A 17,150-nucleotide genomic window follows, 5' to 3' on the forward strand; every position below is an offset into this window, starting at 1 on the left:
GAAACTTGGAACTTGTACATAGCTTCATGCCGAGTATCAGATAAAGTTCGAGTTCTGGGTGTTTTGTCTTGTTTTTAAGGTTGATAGTCTTCCAGGCTTCCAGTCTTGCCAGATTGAATTGAAACTTAATCTATAACTGGTCATGGTGAAAGCGCTTAAAAAAAAAAAAAAAGTCGCCTTGTAGCTTGCCTAACTTATGTCATACCCTAAGTGTTGGCATCGGTCTTCCAATAACAGGGACCAGCCCTGCTAGCACAGTTGGTAGAGCGTCCGCGCTGGGAGCGGTAGATCCAGGGTCAATCCTGGGTTGAGTCACACCTAAGACTTTAAAAGTGGAAATTGCAGCTTTCTCGTTTGGCATTCAGCATGAAGGGGATAGTGTAACAACTGGTTTACCCGTATCAGTATGATGGCTCGGGCGTGGTAGCTTACTAACCTTCAGTAAGGTGTCTCAGTGAGGCAGCACTAGATAAAAGAGCAGTGGAAATCCGTCCTGCAAAAAGGAGGCACGTTACATGCATTCTAAGGATTCCTTCGTCGCCATATGACTGAAAAATTGTTGAGTAGGACGTTAAACTCCAAGCATTCACTCACTCCAATAACGGAAGGCAATGTTTAGCAAAAATGTTAGCGGCGGTATCTCAAACAGTACTGCTGATATTGAGCTCATAATCTGCACACATGCAGAGAACAGTAACATGAGGGGGGATATATTATCATTGATTTGATGTGTACATATTAAATACTGTAAATTACTGGCTTCCTAACTCATTGAATTGTTTAAAAGAATCAATGTTCAACAAAATGTTAGGGCTGGTATCTCAAAAAGTACAGCATGTATTGACCTGAAGTTTTACCTGCATATGAAGCATGACACAAGGGGAATGTTCCATTGCTGATGCCGTGTGTGCACACATTACTTACTGTAAATGACCAAATGCACGATTTCAGTACATCATGTATTGAGTTGGAGTTTAACATTCATGTGTCTCATACAGACACGGTATTTCCGGAGCCTTGCTACCAAATCTAAGTTTGGTCCTGTTTTTCAGAAGTTTATCCTGTTTCTTCATCTTGTAGGGGATCACTAGCCTTCCATAAATGATTTACACTTTGATGTGTCATAAAGGGAGAAAATCTATGCATGACACAGGAACGTTTGGCAGCTTACCTAAAGGTTGGTGGTTTGTGCCATGTTCTCTTGTTTCCTCTACCCATTAAACTGACAAGTCAAATATTCTTGAGAAATTCATTAAATCCTAATCAAATAACAGCTTTCTGAAAGGTTGAAATATTTTGTTTACCAATGTCATTTAATTGGGTTACTTTGAACCATAGTGACAACTCATCAATTTTACATTCAGTAAAGAGATATGACATGACACAAATTCTGTACCAGTAAGATTGTATACATCAGTTTAGAAGTTAAAATTTCCTCTTATTCATTTGGTGTCAGTAATGGCTGTTAAGGTATGAAATTCGGTTTCGACCACCTGCCTGCTACAGACGACTTGCTTCAGGTGAAAATCTGAGCATCACGTGATTGTTGGCTATTGTTGCCTGAAGCAGCTAGAGCGCACGATTGTTGCGGAATATCATGTGACCATGTATTGACCAATTGAAACCAAGAATCACTCTGTAAGGAGGTATAAATAACCTTGAGTATGGCCAGCATTTAACCCCATTCAAATAACACTCTTCTATTTGTCCAGAACAAGGTAACTGAAGTACTTGCAGGGAATTGGTCAGAATGGTTTGAATCACAGTGACAGTTGATCAGATTTGCACTCTACAAAAAGCATACTCATTGTGACACTCGCTGTAACTTCAGTAGAAATTCACTGAACATGTCTGTACATATATACAACCATATTTACCCCAAATATGAACAACGGATACATAGCAACTCAGTATCCTATCATTAGCAAAACCTAACCGGACAAGCTCATGTCTAATTCTGAATGGCAAAATCTGATCAAAATGGTGTATAAATCACCGCTGTCGCTGACCACTGCGAGTCTGTCACCGATGGAAATGCTCAATCTGTTGTACCACTGCGAGTCTGTCACTGACCACTTCGAGTCTGTCACCGATGGAAATGCTCAATCTGTTGTACCAGTGTAAGTCTGTCACTGACCACTTCGAGTCTGTCACCGATGGAAATGCTCAATCTGTTGTACCACTGTAAGTCTGTCACTGACCACTTCGAGTCTGTCACTGATGGAAATGCTCAATCTGTTGTACCACTGCGAGTCTGTCACCGATGGAAATGCTCAATCTGTTGTACCACTGCGAGTCTGTCACCGATGGAAATGCTCAATCTGTTGTACCACTGTAAGTCTGTCACTGACCACTTCGAGTCTGTCACCGATGGAAATGCTCAATCTGTTGTACCACTGCGAGTCTGTCACTGATGGAAATGTACAATCTGTTGTACCACTGCAAGCCGGTCACTGACGGAAATACTCCATCTGTTGTACCACCGCAAGTCTGTCACTGATGGAAATGTACAATCTGTCGTCTCACTGTAAGTCTGTCACTGACGGAAATGCACAACCTGAGGTACCACTGCGAGTCTGTCACTGATGGAAATGTACAATCTGTCGTCTCACTGTAAGTCTGTCACTGATGGAAATGTACAATTTGTTGTCTCACTGTAAGTCTGTCACTGATGGAAATGCATGACATCATCCTGTCATCTCACCGCAAGCCTGTCACTAATATAAATGCACATCCTGTGGTACCATTGCGAGTCTGTTACTGATGGTAATGCATGGTGTTGTACCACTGTACATGTTACAGTTTTACTCCATTATAACATCTCTGGTTTGGCATGTACAAATTTGCATACCTCAACCTTCCACACGCATCACCAGACCGCCTTTATAGTGTCACTATTTTCAATAGAATAAAAGGAAATCTCCTTCAGGTCATTGTCCATCTCAATCTCGAGCCCCTTCATTTGAAAAATAAAAAAAAGCTTAAATTAATGCATGTTTAAAGAGATGCTTTCACAATAGAGAACAACAGAACTGATTTGAACTTGTCAACTGGATGAGGGGCCCCTATGGCCTAGTGTTAGCATGCTAGTACAGCACTATGACCTTGGAGCCTCTCAACAATGTGATTGTTGGGAGTTCAAACCCAGGTCATGCTGGCTTCCTCTCCTTCGTACGTGGTAAGGTCTGCCAACAACCTGCAGATGGTCTGCTAATGCTGGCCACCGTCATATAAGTGAAATAGTCTTGAGAAGGCGTAAAACACCATCAAATAAATGAACAAATCAACTGGATGAACTGAAGTCAGAGAACTTTTCAAATGAACACTGGATGGTTATGACCTCACAGCTGAAATTTTTTCTTTAGGGATTTCCAGGTTTAGTGTTGCTTTTATAATTATCTTAGTCATATCTCAGCTTTATGACCAGACCAGGTATAACTACAATCTACCACAATACTAATCCCAGCAGAACGATCTTCTTCGGGGTCTCTCCAACATTCTGAACTGCAAGTGAATTAAGAAACCACAGCATTTTGATTTATGCAGAAATTATTTACTTACCTTTTGGCTGATGTAGTACAGCTTAAGATCGACAGAAGTCACGTGGAACAGTCCTCTGGATTAGCGTCTTCAGTTTCTGGACAGACATGCTCACTGTGGAGTATCACACAACATTCATATGTAATATTTCATTTTATTATTCATATAAAGGTGAAATGTCAGGATTTCCGTCGCTGATAAAAGTGATATCTCACTGACTAAAGTTAGGTATCACTTTTGTTATTACACACCCCGATGCCATGACGTCACGAAGAAATATTTTGTTTTATAACCTTCCAATTCAAGCTTAGCAGAATGACGTCATAATACAAATTTAGTCAACTTTACGCAACACGACATGACGTCATACAAGATGTCATGTGCGACGCCATGCTATATACACAAGTCTGTGAAGGCCAACAGCTAAGAACATTGCTTTTATAAACTTGTTCAAATACACATAACCATGACATTGTCAAACTATAAATAATACAAAAGTGATATCTAACTTTAGTCAGGGAGATATCACTTTTATCAGTGACGGAAATCCTGACATTTCACCTTTATATAAATAATAAATAGAGGATATTGAACAGTGAAGGTTCAATATCATAAATATTTTTCCAGTGAGAAGTGAAAATGACAGCCCATGAGATGCAAAGCATATCATAAATATTTATGATACTCAACCTTGACTATGCAGTATCCTCAATGTTATACACTGTACCTCCATAAAGATAGCCATGCCCACTGTGTGAGGAGTATTATACAACATTATCCGTATGGAAGTAAAGTGAATAACAATCTTATGACAAACCTGTTCACTGTGCAGGGTCATACAACACATTATTGTTGATTGTTAATACATCATCACATCTAGACATCTACAAGTACACACAAAAAAACCCCCCACAAAAACACAACCACCAACATGTCTTTATTCTGATAACTTAGTTTCAGATTAAAACCCTTTGCAATTTTAGACCCAAGTTCAGGAAAGAAACATCATTATGGTATATAATCAAAAGTTACAAGGCCTGCACAAGATCATTTATCTGGGAAAAAACACATAGTACAACCGAAAATTCAAACAGAATTTCAACAGTAAAAGGTTTATGTAAATCACTCTTACATGGTAATTTCTTCTTCAGCATTTTGTCATTTTGGGAGCTGACGATGCCGACATCTGATTGCTTAAATCAAGGAATACCAAGTGAATAAGTCTAATGTCTGATTTCTTAAAATTAAAATCCACCCAACAAGAACATGACCATAAAGAAGGGCGCTAAGGACACATTCATTTATAAATCAATTCTAGGTAACTTTTCATTTAAATATTGCTGCTTTGATGCACTAAAACTTGGATGTGATTCGCAAAAGATATTCACCAGAAAATGACTTAAAGTAGGAAGTACATCTTACATGAAGTCTTTCTTAAACCAAAAGATATGCACTAACTACAGGTCACTCATATACTCAATGTAATCCTGGAGTTTCATTATTCTCATCTGCAGAATTTAGTTTTAAAAATATGAGCAAATTACAAAAAAACCTGACCCACAGACCATCAGAAAAATCACTTTGAATACATTTACAAAAAAGCAGCCCAAAGATACATTGGACCTGAAATAGGTGAAATACTGATGGTGGTGAGATGAAACCAGGACGTGCCTTGGGAAACCCACAACCATCCAAAGGTTGTTGACAGGCCTTTCCATGTATAGCCAAAGGGGAAGTCAGCATGAGCTTGACTTAAGACTGTATTGGCGAGAGGCTCCTGGGTCCTCTTGGCAACAACAACAAAGAACAACCTGCTGTTAGAATACATTTACAAAAGCAGTCCTACTGCATGGAGGATTACCCCTACAGAATTATTCTAAATAATATTATTTTTGTTTCGTGTTGGGTCTTGTCAAAAAGATACACTGGCACTGAAATAGGTGAAATAGTGATGAAAAAAATTGGTTGTATACATGTATATAGCAGAACTTTGTCAAGGATACTGATAAGGCTGTCTTTCAGGGTTTTAGATTCTTCTTTCAGTTCTGAGTCTTCTGGTGCACCCAATCCTGAAAATGAAGAGTGACGCAGGATATGACAAACCAATCTCGGCCGCCAACACCTACTTTCACAACTACATACATACATGTGCTTTATTTCAACTCGTAAAATATTACCATGTAGGCACTGCTGGGATATGAGAAGAACAGGTTCTGAGGGGCACAAAAGGTGTCTTTGCTATTTTTTGATTGGAGTTTTATGCTGTGAATCAATAATATTTCACTTATATAAGTGAGCATCTGTCCCACTTATACAAGTGAGCATCTGTCCCACTCATACAGGTGAGCATCTGTCCCACTCATACAAGTGAGCATCTGTCCCACTTACACAAGTGAGCATCTGTCCCATTTATACAAGTGAGCATCTGTCCCACTTATACAAGTGAGCATCTGTCCCACAGAAGAACTTGTACAGAAACACATCCTATGAAGTTATTGGAGGAGTGGAGTATTTATAATGCACCTCATCCCAATAAAATACAAATAGGTGAAAAAATTATCCAAGACAGATTCTGCTAAATTAGCGTAAATATTAGCTTTCGTTGCCAAATATGATGGTACTGTATGCATTCTAAAAGTTACTACAACACTTGTTATTTGTACAGCTTTCCATTGGAAACTGTATGTGACAAGTTTGTGGGTTTTCTGCACCTAAAGACATTTGTTCAAAGTCTGTTTGTTCATTAACTACTCAGGTTTTAATTCTCTCTTACATTTCTTTGATTACAGTTTTTTTTTTTGCCGTACTCAACAACACTTCACTTATATGATGAGGGTCAGCATAATGGTGTGAGGAAACTAGGAAAAGCGCGGGGGAAACGTTGCGGGTAGACCTTCCCACGTATAGCCAAAGAGGATGCCAGCATGAACTGGACTTGAACTCACATAGACCGCATTGGTGAGAGGCTCTGAGTCACTGCGCCAAGCTGGCACACAAACCACTAGCATGCACAATTCACAGTTTGCTCTATGAGTTGTTAATATCATATGTGTTATATTCAATGTAATTTAACAGGATTCACATATGGTCTTACATACCCTCATCTGACATGTTTAATTGGTTGATAACTAGGTGTCCTGGTTTCTAATATTGACTAGGCAAATGCCTCGGCAGAAAGATCTCAAAGCCATTCTACTGATGGGAAATATTCGTGTCTGACCTTTTCAACATGACATTTTCTCTAATTGTATAATACTGAAATCCAGGTGAAAAATAAGCATGATAAAGGCTACATCAATGACTGTAAGATAATGCTGCTGACTCACTTTCCACCAGTTCCATGTAACGTGGGTGGGCAGACAAGAACTCCTCACTGGGGCAGTTTTTCTCAGGCTCTCTGTTACCCCCTGCATCCAGCCATACTTTGCCAAACTTTTTTAAATAATCAATTTCAGCTCCTCTTCTTTCATCTTCTGTTATCTGAAAACCATAAAAAAAGAAAATAAAATATCAAAGAGCGAGACAATGGGGAAAAAAGGAACATTTAATTCTGTTGTATAACTGCAAAGAGAAAAATGAAATAAATTACCATTCAAGTTTGGATATTTTCTGAATTATTTATTTTAAAATCCAAATTATGCCATTTGTATTACAAATATACGTCAAAATTTGTTTTCCTAGCTCATGTACATTTCATAGCCTCTATTTTTTTTCTGCACTTTGGATGCAATCAAAGTTACTGTTCACCTGTGTATACAATGTCAGAGCATTACCTGTGACCTATTGAAGACCTTAAGATGGGCTATTCTAGCAATCAACAGTTGCCTAGTGTTAGCCTCCACATCACTCTGAAAGATGGGGTTATCCTTAGCATTCAGATGAGTCAAGCACTTCAGTTTGTTGAGCTCATTGATACTGCTCCACTGAAAGCAAATAAATACACCTAGTACCTGTCTTTCTGTGACACTTTTGTACACATTCTCTCAAACGATAAAGGTAGCTAAAATCAGGTTACTGAATGCTATATTTGAAAATACATTTACTTTTTGTTATTGTTCTTTTTCTTAATTATGGTACAACGTACATTTGTTAAGTGCCTGTGGGATTTATGGATTATATATTTGTCTCAGTCGGTTAGCACGCTAGCGCAGCGTAATGACCCAGAAGCCTCTCACCATGTGGTTGCTGTGAGTTCAAGTCCAGCTCATGCTGGCTTCCTCTCAGGCCGTACGTGGGAAGGTCTGACAGCAATCTACGGATGGTCGTGGGTTTACCCCGGCTCTGCCCCAGTTTCCTCCCACCATAATGCTCGCCGCCGTCGTATAAGTGAAAATATTCTTGAGTACGGCGTAAACACCAATCAAATAAATAAATAAATTATATATTTGTTATTGTGAAGACATTTGTTCTTATACATGTACATATGTATGCTTGGGGTTTTACGTTGTACTTAACACATAACTCATTCCAAAAGCACAGGGTATAACTGTGCAAAGGTTGTCACAATCCATTTTCTACTAAGCTAATGGGTCAGTCATAATCTAATTCTTCAACCTTTTCGCATGTTTGCAAGGTGTTTACTGAAGCACATTTGAGCTAGGCATTATTCTGTGTAGGCTGATAAAAAATTACACTTTTTCTGAAATCCTGAAACTGTCCATTCCAGTTTTGTATCCAAAATCAAATTTAAAATGTGCATAAATTACACTGGTAGTTTTGATCATCCACATGTGAGAAGGCTGAGGAATTAGGGTAGTTCATAATGCACCTCAAGATTAGAAGCTCCCAGTGAAGTGACTCAGTTCAAGTATATAGTGTTTACAATGGCAAAACGTTTACAGATGGATGCCATGCTATAATATGGTAAAACATACCCATGCATGTGATGTCTCTTACACCTACAGATGTCAAAAATGCCTACAGTATATAAACTCAAATGTATGACTGCATTTTACTGATTCAAAAAGGTTTTAAAGATTGTTTTGTATATATATATATATTATATATATATATATATAATTATATATATATATATATATATTTAGTGATCTTCCCAGTATTGCATGCCTGTCTCATGTTTTGTTATTGTTTCTTTCAGTTTAAGTAGAACTTCAGCAATGCTTTCCATTAATAGTTACCTCAGATATCTTATTCCGAGCAACTGACAAAGATTTCAGCTTTGGAAAAGCTCCGTCTTCTGTGTATCACTAACATCCAGGAAATATATACCATCAATCTGATTGCCATTGACTATGAGGGTTTCTAATCTGTAAACAACCAAAGGAAGCCTCAATCAGCATTACGTGATATTAAGTTAGTGGTGAACAACAGTCAACTCGGCACAAAAAAACACACATCACTATACATCAGAGGCATATAGCCTTCTTCAGTCTACACAATGCTGCAAACATTTTGACTGTGAACTCAGTGGGGACCTGTCAAAAGCCCTGCAGTGTGATCTTGAAGCCATTTTAATGATATCAGACGTTCATTTCCCATGGAGCTCATCATTAGGATGTCACAATAAAGCCAACATTACAGCAGAAACTAACAGGCTGTAACATTGCACATGAGGCGCTAACAATCTTTTGTGCACGGTTCTGTTTCTGTTTTTTTGAAGTTCTGTTTCCCACTAGTGCCATCTCACAAGATTAAATAATAAAACTGCTTTCCCCCTGTGATTACATGTGCCAGCTGACTACAAGTAAGCTGTCGATAAACCCCATATGTTTTGGTCAACATAATGAATATTTTAGGATTTAAGGTCAATATTAGACACAAGGGAATTACATCATATAATTTGGGGGGCACTGAAGCAGCCTTAACCACTATCCCAGCCCAATGTTTAGGTAAGTACTTACTGTGACAAACAGCCAACATTTAGGATTTCTCCCCAGCTTTCTATACAATTAGCTTCTAAGTTCAGCAGTTGAAGATGTGAAAGTTGCGTTCCGGATGTGTGAGATTTTCGGATAGAGTTGAAGCAAACGTGCAGGTCAGAGAGATGAGGAAACATCAATGTACACTGCAAAATCTGAAGGTCAAAGATGAAAAATACTGTGTTACTGAAATTAAAGGCCACTGAATAATCCATGTACATGTAAGTGTATGTCGGAAACTAAGTTTACTTATGTCAAGGTACTACGCACATGTTGACTGCATGACTTGTAGCAGTTTTCTGCTGATCCGATCTTTCTTGACTACCGTAATTCACTGAGCTTCTGCTACAAGCTGAGTGCCAAACCTTGAAGTTTGCCACTTTCACATCGAATGGTCGAAACTTAAAACAGTGTAGAAATGGTGGAGGTGGGCCATTGTTTGCTTGCCTCACCACGGGAGTGAGGTGCACATGCATGGTGAGATAAATGTAGCCCGGTGGGCACAGGCTTGACAACACCTTTATTTTTAAATACGAATCAAAATCAAGAAAGTATCAAGCCACAATTGTTTACACAATTGTCTGTTCACCGTCCACTGCTAAAATAAATGTAACAAATCAGCAGGCAAATGTATTTCAGCAATAAAGACCTGGCTGACAAGTATCTGTCTTTGGGCTCCCATAAAATACAGGGGCAAGTTTTCCATGCCTCATGCGTATGGTGTTTCGTTATCCCATTTCAGAAGTGTTAGACAAGAACAATCTGCAGACATTCCCGATTTCATAAAATGGCTATCATAAACCTAACATGCGCGGATTGAACACTGTGTTCGCATATGTGGAAATGGATGCCCGTTACCAGTTTCTTACTGTAACAATTGTGTTCATGCAAGGCTTAATCTATTCTGACTCTAACCCAAAGATAAGCTGGACGTTCCCAGTGTCACACCCAGCTTTGCTCATATACACTTCCATGTGAGCAATTTCCACGTGAGCAATTTCACTAAAAATACCAGCTCAAATCCTAATTTATTTTTTGCTAACCACGGATTCCCTAAAAACGCCTGAAATGTAATATGTCAAAGCCAGCAATGGTAAACCATCTTTCAACAGTAATCCAGCCGTTTAAACTTTTGAACTGGACAACTCAAATAAACGTCTGCCATGTTTGGAATTTTTTTTTTTCAACTTCGGGCAAGGTGATGGGCCGTGAAAATTTTGTCCTACCCAACATTCTGTTTAAGAATTGCATGCCCTGTATGAACGGAATGTTGGGTGGGATAAAATTTAAAAAATGGTCGGATCTAGTCTCTGTGATTGGCAGCTCCTACAAACAATGTTGGAACCTCCCTATACTATACCCAGAGCTAAGTGAAGTTGCGATTTCGCATATCAATACACCTCAGCTATTTATATCTGAATACCACTCAATCACTTTTAGACTGACCCTTCCTCCCTAAAATTTCCACACAAAGAATGCCATTGTTAGATAATAGAAGAACAAAAAAGAAATTCTTAGAACCACCCGCTCCCACCCACCCCCCCCCCCCCCCCCCCCACCAAAAAGTCTGAGTAGGACCGATTATAGCCTGTTGATTCGGTTACCTGCAACAGACAACTAATATTACCTCAATCTGCATCAGCTCACATGCTATCAAGAACAACCAAGGTCTGAGTAGAAATTTAGTGTCTCGCTAACATGTTCGCTGTACCTGCACGTGCTGTTGGTTTGTTGCACAAACTCTTACAGATGAGCTCATGTAATAAATACAGTTGTTTAATAAGCTATTACAATGTTTCACAATCCGTCATTGCTTGTAGTGAACGAATGATATTACGCAAAAGACAATGTGACTTGGGAAATCAGCTGAGTGAAGGGGCCTACATTTTTGCCTTGTGAGTTTGACTCAAAGCCTACGCCACCCCTTCACTGAAGAGAGTGCATACCAGGCCCTGGCCAGTTGACACGTGACGACTTTCAATATTGTCTATACTTCTATGGGTGAGAATGATCAACCACTTGCTGTGCGCTATTCAACTTCTCTGATCAGATTTCCCTACAGACCCTGACGCTGTTTTGTCAACTTTCCCACAAATTTCTGTGTCATTTTGGAAGAAGCAAAATTGAGACCAGTTTCATTTTAACTCCAAGAACAGATTCCACAAAGCCAGCTCTGACTTCAGACAAAATTTTAAATTTGCTTAGATTTTTGTACAGAAAGTTAAAAAGAACGTATAAACAGCCCGAAAGCGAGCTACTGCGTGCATCTTACTTCTGACCAATCATATCCCATCCGGTTCAGATAGACGGTTTTTAACACTGGGAAAGAGGAGGCCAACTCATGGGGATCAGCAGGAATCCTGAGTTTGTTTTCGCTAATGTTCAGACACTCAAGTCTCTGCAGCCATGAACATAACAGGGCCACATCTTCCCAGGAAGACAGCAAGTTCTTGGACAGATCTAATTCTCTGATGTTTGGAGTACGTTGGTGTATGTCGGTCATCAATCCTGGCCCGTACACAAACATGTCACGAAGTACAGCCTCCTCAAGGCGATCCAATTTACTGTCAGGAGAAAACAAGAACCAAGAAATTCCTTAAAGATGGAGAAAACCTAGAAATTAAATAAAGCTCAGATGAAAGATTGTGAACATTTAGTTGTAATTGTTCTCTTAAAAATTTTTTGGGATCTTTCTCTACAGACAAAGAGACATTTGAAAACAATTTTTGCATGGTGGGTATATAAGCATACCTTCTGGTATATATAGTCTTTATGTAATAATGTTATAAATGATGATGTAACACATTCTTTAATAATAATATTTACACTAGGATTTGGTCTTTACAGCCACCGAATGTGTTCAACCTGGATTTTGATCCTGCTTATATTTTTAAAATATTCAGAAATATTTTCATAATTCATATTAAGTGCATATGTTTGGATGCAAATAAATTTACATTAAAATAAATTTATTGGGTGTGCATCACATCCTTACTTAGAACATTCCTACGTAACGATGATAAATTAAAATACCAAAAGGTGGTCTGAAATACCCACCACACAAAAATATTTTCAAATACCCTTTTCTCCTGAAATAAAAACTGACAAAAATATTAAGACCACATATATAAGTAAGTTTTGACACTCTTTCATCTGACTTTGGCACATTTTTATGTTTTCTTCTCCTTTAACAGTTTGCACACTTAACCTAGCTTTGGTTATATGTATGTACATGTACATACATATGTATGCTTGGGGTTTTACACTGTACTTAACAATTTTTTAGTCATATAACGGCGGAGAGTCACAAGGGGTGGGTACATAGACTATCTTCTTGCAGCAGGGCGAGTCACTGAAGTACCATGCTAAAGACACGAAACATGACACTGACATATTATACTGACACCAGGTCAACACCAAGTGAGGCGGCAACAAGTACCATGTTTAAAATCTTTGGTATGACCCGATACAGATTGGATCCCCCACTTTGGCTATACCTTGTCCATTAGACAGGATTGATTGAGTGCTATATCATGACACTCTGGGTTTTGCTGCACTGAAGTAGATGTGCCTAAATATGATTTCCTGATTTCATACATCATCAGTGCACTGTACTAATTTCTTTGTAAGTTCTAATGTAATGTAAGTCAGTTACCATTTAAGCTAAAGGGGAAAGTTGGGAAACCATTTTCCAAAAGCGTAAATTGACCATGTTTACCAAGTACAACATCACACACATCAGGCACTTTTACCCACAATGATAAACTTGAAATTATGTAACGGTCTGCAATTCAGTGTATGTTTCAAAATGGAATATCGAGGATCCAACAGAAATAACAGCCACAGACATGTATAATCAGAACTGTGTTCCTGTACACATCTTTTGAAGTAAAATAAATATAAATAATCATCCCACGTATGAAACTGTACAGACCCTTGTTCATATTTTGACATTATCAAAAACATTCTTTCTGAGATCTTTGATTTAAATTTCCACAGAAATGTTATTACCTGTGTACACAAAACAATGTTATTATTAATAGAGAGTTATGTTACTGCCAAGTTCAATTCACCTTTGCTTCTCATTTACACTTTTCGCTCCGACAACTTCCAAAAACGTCCGCTGGCTAGCAGGCCCCTGCACATAGAGCTGCTCTGTGTCAATTCCAGCATTCTCTCCAGAAATTTTGCCATATCGATCTGTAACTGCTCTGATGTATGGAACTCCCAGGTTTGCCTTCTTGGGGCGAATAAATGATCCTGCAGTTGGTGCCCTAATCAACAGAATGTGAAAGTGAGACTTACTTACCAACTTTAATCGAGGAGCTTGTGGATACTATGAGACTGTTCAATGACCAAGATCTGGATTTCTGGTTAAAATACCACATTCAAGAACATTTCACTTATTCAAGTGGGCCTACTTTCAGAGTAAAACACCAGTCTGGCCAGAAAATAGGTGACTTTACCACACCTTTCCCATTTTAGCGGAGTGAGTTAGGTGTGTATCCTGATGAAGGCAAGTTATCTCCACGGAACTTTATCTAAGACCACCATAAACAGCCTCACAAATGTAGCCCAAGTACAGGAAAGGCAGACAAATTTGCGCAGTTTCTGTGGATAGGGCTAAGGCATGTGTGCCCTGTGAATGAAACAACTGTAAGGTCACAAAGTGCCATGTCTGAAATCTGGGACATCAAAATTCATGAAGAGATTTACTGCACAATACCCCCACTCATCTGAATGTCACACTCAATCACTCAGTCAGAAAAACAACACAAGAAACAAGATGTAATAGTTTAACAAACATTGTAAGCTACATTGTAAGCTTTTTGACTCATTTCCTAAAACATCATCAGAATACATGTATGTATTGTTTCATTGATTTTTTGACAAGTGATTAAAGAATGACTGACCACTTGGGAGCAGGTTTTGTACCGTATTTAATTCTAGTACACATGGTTAGTCTTGGGGCCGAATTATCTGGAATTATACTTACATTGTGTGAAAGTAACGTTTCCCTTTGTAAGAACCATCATGTTTTCCTCTGGTGGGATCATCCCATTCTACACCTAGCCAAATGCCTGAAACAACCACAACACACAGAATAAATTGCATTTGCATGTAAATGTACACTACGTGTAGCTTATTTGCATGTAAATGTACACCATATGTAGGTTATTTGCATGTAAATGTACACCTTATGTAGGTTATTTGCATGTAAATGTACACCATATGTATTTTATCTGCATGTAAATGTTCACCATATGCCGGTTATTTAGTCTTTTCAGGTTACTGTTAATAACAATTCCACATCGTAATCAGCTGCACATACCTATTGTATGTTTCATTCCACTGAAAGGGTACAGCCATATGACCATACATTTGGATGAGGAAAAAAAACAAACAAACAAACAAACAAAAAGAAAAGAAAACTTTAGCTTTCTTATTTTAAACTGGTTTATATGAATATGTGAAGTTACTTTACACATTATCGTCATGACATACCATTTGTGGGAGGAACCTGTCCGATAAATTTCACAGTGGCAAAGTGCCCCTCAGACTCCACTCTGTCTCCAGTCTTAAGCTTGCTGCCATCCTGTCTTATCACCTCACCTGCAATGTCATACAGATGATACATGAGCTCATAACAATATCGTAGTTTTCAGTGAAGGAAACTCTTAGTGAGCATGGCAGTTGTGAGGGTTACAACAATAAAGAGCCCCAATTTTGTCTGATTGACGGTAAGGAACATTTACCACCCTTAGATTTGATGGGCATTAAATCTTTCCCAGCACACATTGGAATCAACCATGTGGTCTCCATAATTAACTAACCTGTTGTAAGACTTGCTGATCCAAAATGGTCCAAGGCAATCATGTCTGTTCATTAAAGATTATCACATTTTCTGAGTCTATACCATGGCATTAGTGAGTTTTCAAGATGGCACTTTTTTATTCAATTTGTGTTATAGACTATTTTTGGTTAGGCTAATCAGGTTAGCTAATTTGTAAGATGCACCTCACATCGATTTATGCCCGGGAAGATTTAATGCCCATGTGAACAGAGGTAAATGCACGTTCCTTACCGTCAATCTGACATATTTGGGGATCTTCAATCCTCTCCGTAACTCTGTCAACTGTGTTGTGGTAAGAGTTACCTCACTCCGCAACTAAACTATATTGTTTATTAATAATCTGGAGAACCTTTTCTCACAGAAATTTGAATCCGCCTCATGTTTTGAACTTATGTTGCCATGAAGTTTTGTATAAACTTGTTATGTAGAGACATTATTTTCACTGCTATGCCTGCGCGAGTAATGCCTGGAGAAATTGCAAATTTATGCCCTAATGGTCTTAAATTAGCGGAGTTGGCACTTCGGACAGGGTAGGCCAGACAGGGTGGGGGCTCTCGCAAACTAACAGAGCTAAAAGGCAAGATTTTAGGATACTTGCTAGACTGAATACACATCTTGGATGTGTCAGCACCAACAACACTGTTAGCAGCTGCCATTAAATCGCAAAAGCCCCCACCCTGTTTCGTCTCAACCTGCGTGATCTCGCTGGCTTCCTGAAATGCTGGCTCACCTTTTACCACTTAACAGCTCATGACATGCAAATTACATAAACAGTTAAATCTGAATGACTGCTTTGTTACTGTTAAAGTCAGAAATTAACAAAAATGTGGGTATGGTGTCATTTATATGTGGTACAGGTCTTACATGTAAGTTGCGTGGTTAAGTGAAAAATTTAAAGGGACATACAGCTGACATAAAAAAAAAATTGTGCTGCTATTTTAGACATCATCCCCAGAAAGTTGAGACTTCCACATGACTACTGATTGAATGATAGAATATTCAGTTTTATTTGAAGGTTTTCCTTCGACCATCAACTCACTGAAGATGCTGTATTTAGAAAGTCTGATTTTTTTTTAGTCACTTACCTCCCCTTGGTATCTAGACGGGAGATGTTCAGTGAATTTGAAATGTTAGACATGGTATTGTGTTGTAATTTTACTAGACTTCTAGCGTACAGGATTGTTTATATGTGTGATCCACGAGCAAGCATTGTATTGTGGGAATCTTTGCGCTGCCTCATTTGCATGTTATCTCGTTGGGTGGACAGTTTAGTGACAAATTTCCCCTCGCAATTCTCTTAATTGACATTTTGTGGAAAATATAGGCCCAGAAAGTTTAATAGCGTCAAATGCAACTCATTTTTGTTTTTAACCGAACCAAATCAAAAATTTTGAATTTCATTCGGCGGTATGTCCCTCTCAAGTTTTGCATGATGTTGATTCTAATCAATGCCATTCTCTTAGAAAATAATAAACCAGGATTTAGTTAGTGTTAAGTCTTAATATGAAGTCATTTTTCGGGGTAAATTAGTTTTATTTTTGATGGATTTGTGGTTATGCTGTGTAAAATGCATCCACGTACTAATGTAGGGACGAAGACAGAGTCAAATACACTATACACTACAGCATACACATTTTCATGCTTACCGTTATGAGTCACCTGCTATTACAAAACAGCTTTAACTCAACTGTATCAAATACTCTCTCGAATAGCCCTAAAAGAGTAAGAGCATTTCGTGTAATACTGTCACTTACACTCCGTCTCAGACATGGAAATCGTATGCCTCGCTTTGCTCCTGTTCGAGATGGACCGGCTCTGTTGCTGCGTGCTTCGAAAGTGACAGTTCAATAGCGATTAGCGCCATCTGACGTCAAGGG

General features: G+C 38.6%; 1 protein-coding gene across 1 annotated transcript; it reads right to left on the reverse strand.

The window, feature by feature from the left end:
• Positions 1 to 283: 283 nt before the first annotated feature.
• Positions 284 to 17,104, reverse strand: LOC135467163 (tubulin-specific chaperone E-like). Its single transcript, XM_064744929.1, is given in 15 exon segments — positions 284 to 2,956; positions 3,458 to 3,504; positions 3,604 to 3,654; positions 4,673 to 4,726; positions 5,544 to 5,609; positions 6,867 to 7,020; positions 7,314 to 7,463; positions 8,679 to 8,719; positions 8,722 to 8,807; positions 9,402 to 9,574; positions 11,692 to 11,983; positions 13,493 to 13,693; positions 14,416 to 14,500; positions 14,925 to 15,032; positions 17,028 to 17,104. Coding segments are annotated over 15 exon segments (1,611 nt in total). The 5' UTR covers positions 17,044 to 17,104; the 3' UTR covers positions 284 to 2,869.
• Between the last annotated feature and the right edge of the window lie 46 nt (positions 17,105 to 17,150).

The sequence above is a fragment of the Liolophura sinensis genome, chromosome 6 (assembly GCF_032854445.1).
Source record: "Liolophura sinensis isolate JHLJ2023 chromosome 6, CUHK_Ljap_v2, whole genome shotgun sequence".
Lineage (NCBI taxonomy): Eukaryota > Metazoa > Mollusca > Polyplacophora > Chitonida > Chitonidae > Liolophura > Liolophura sinensis.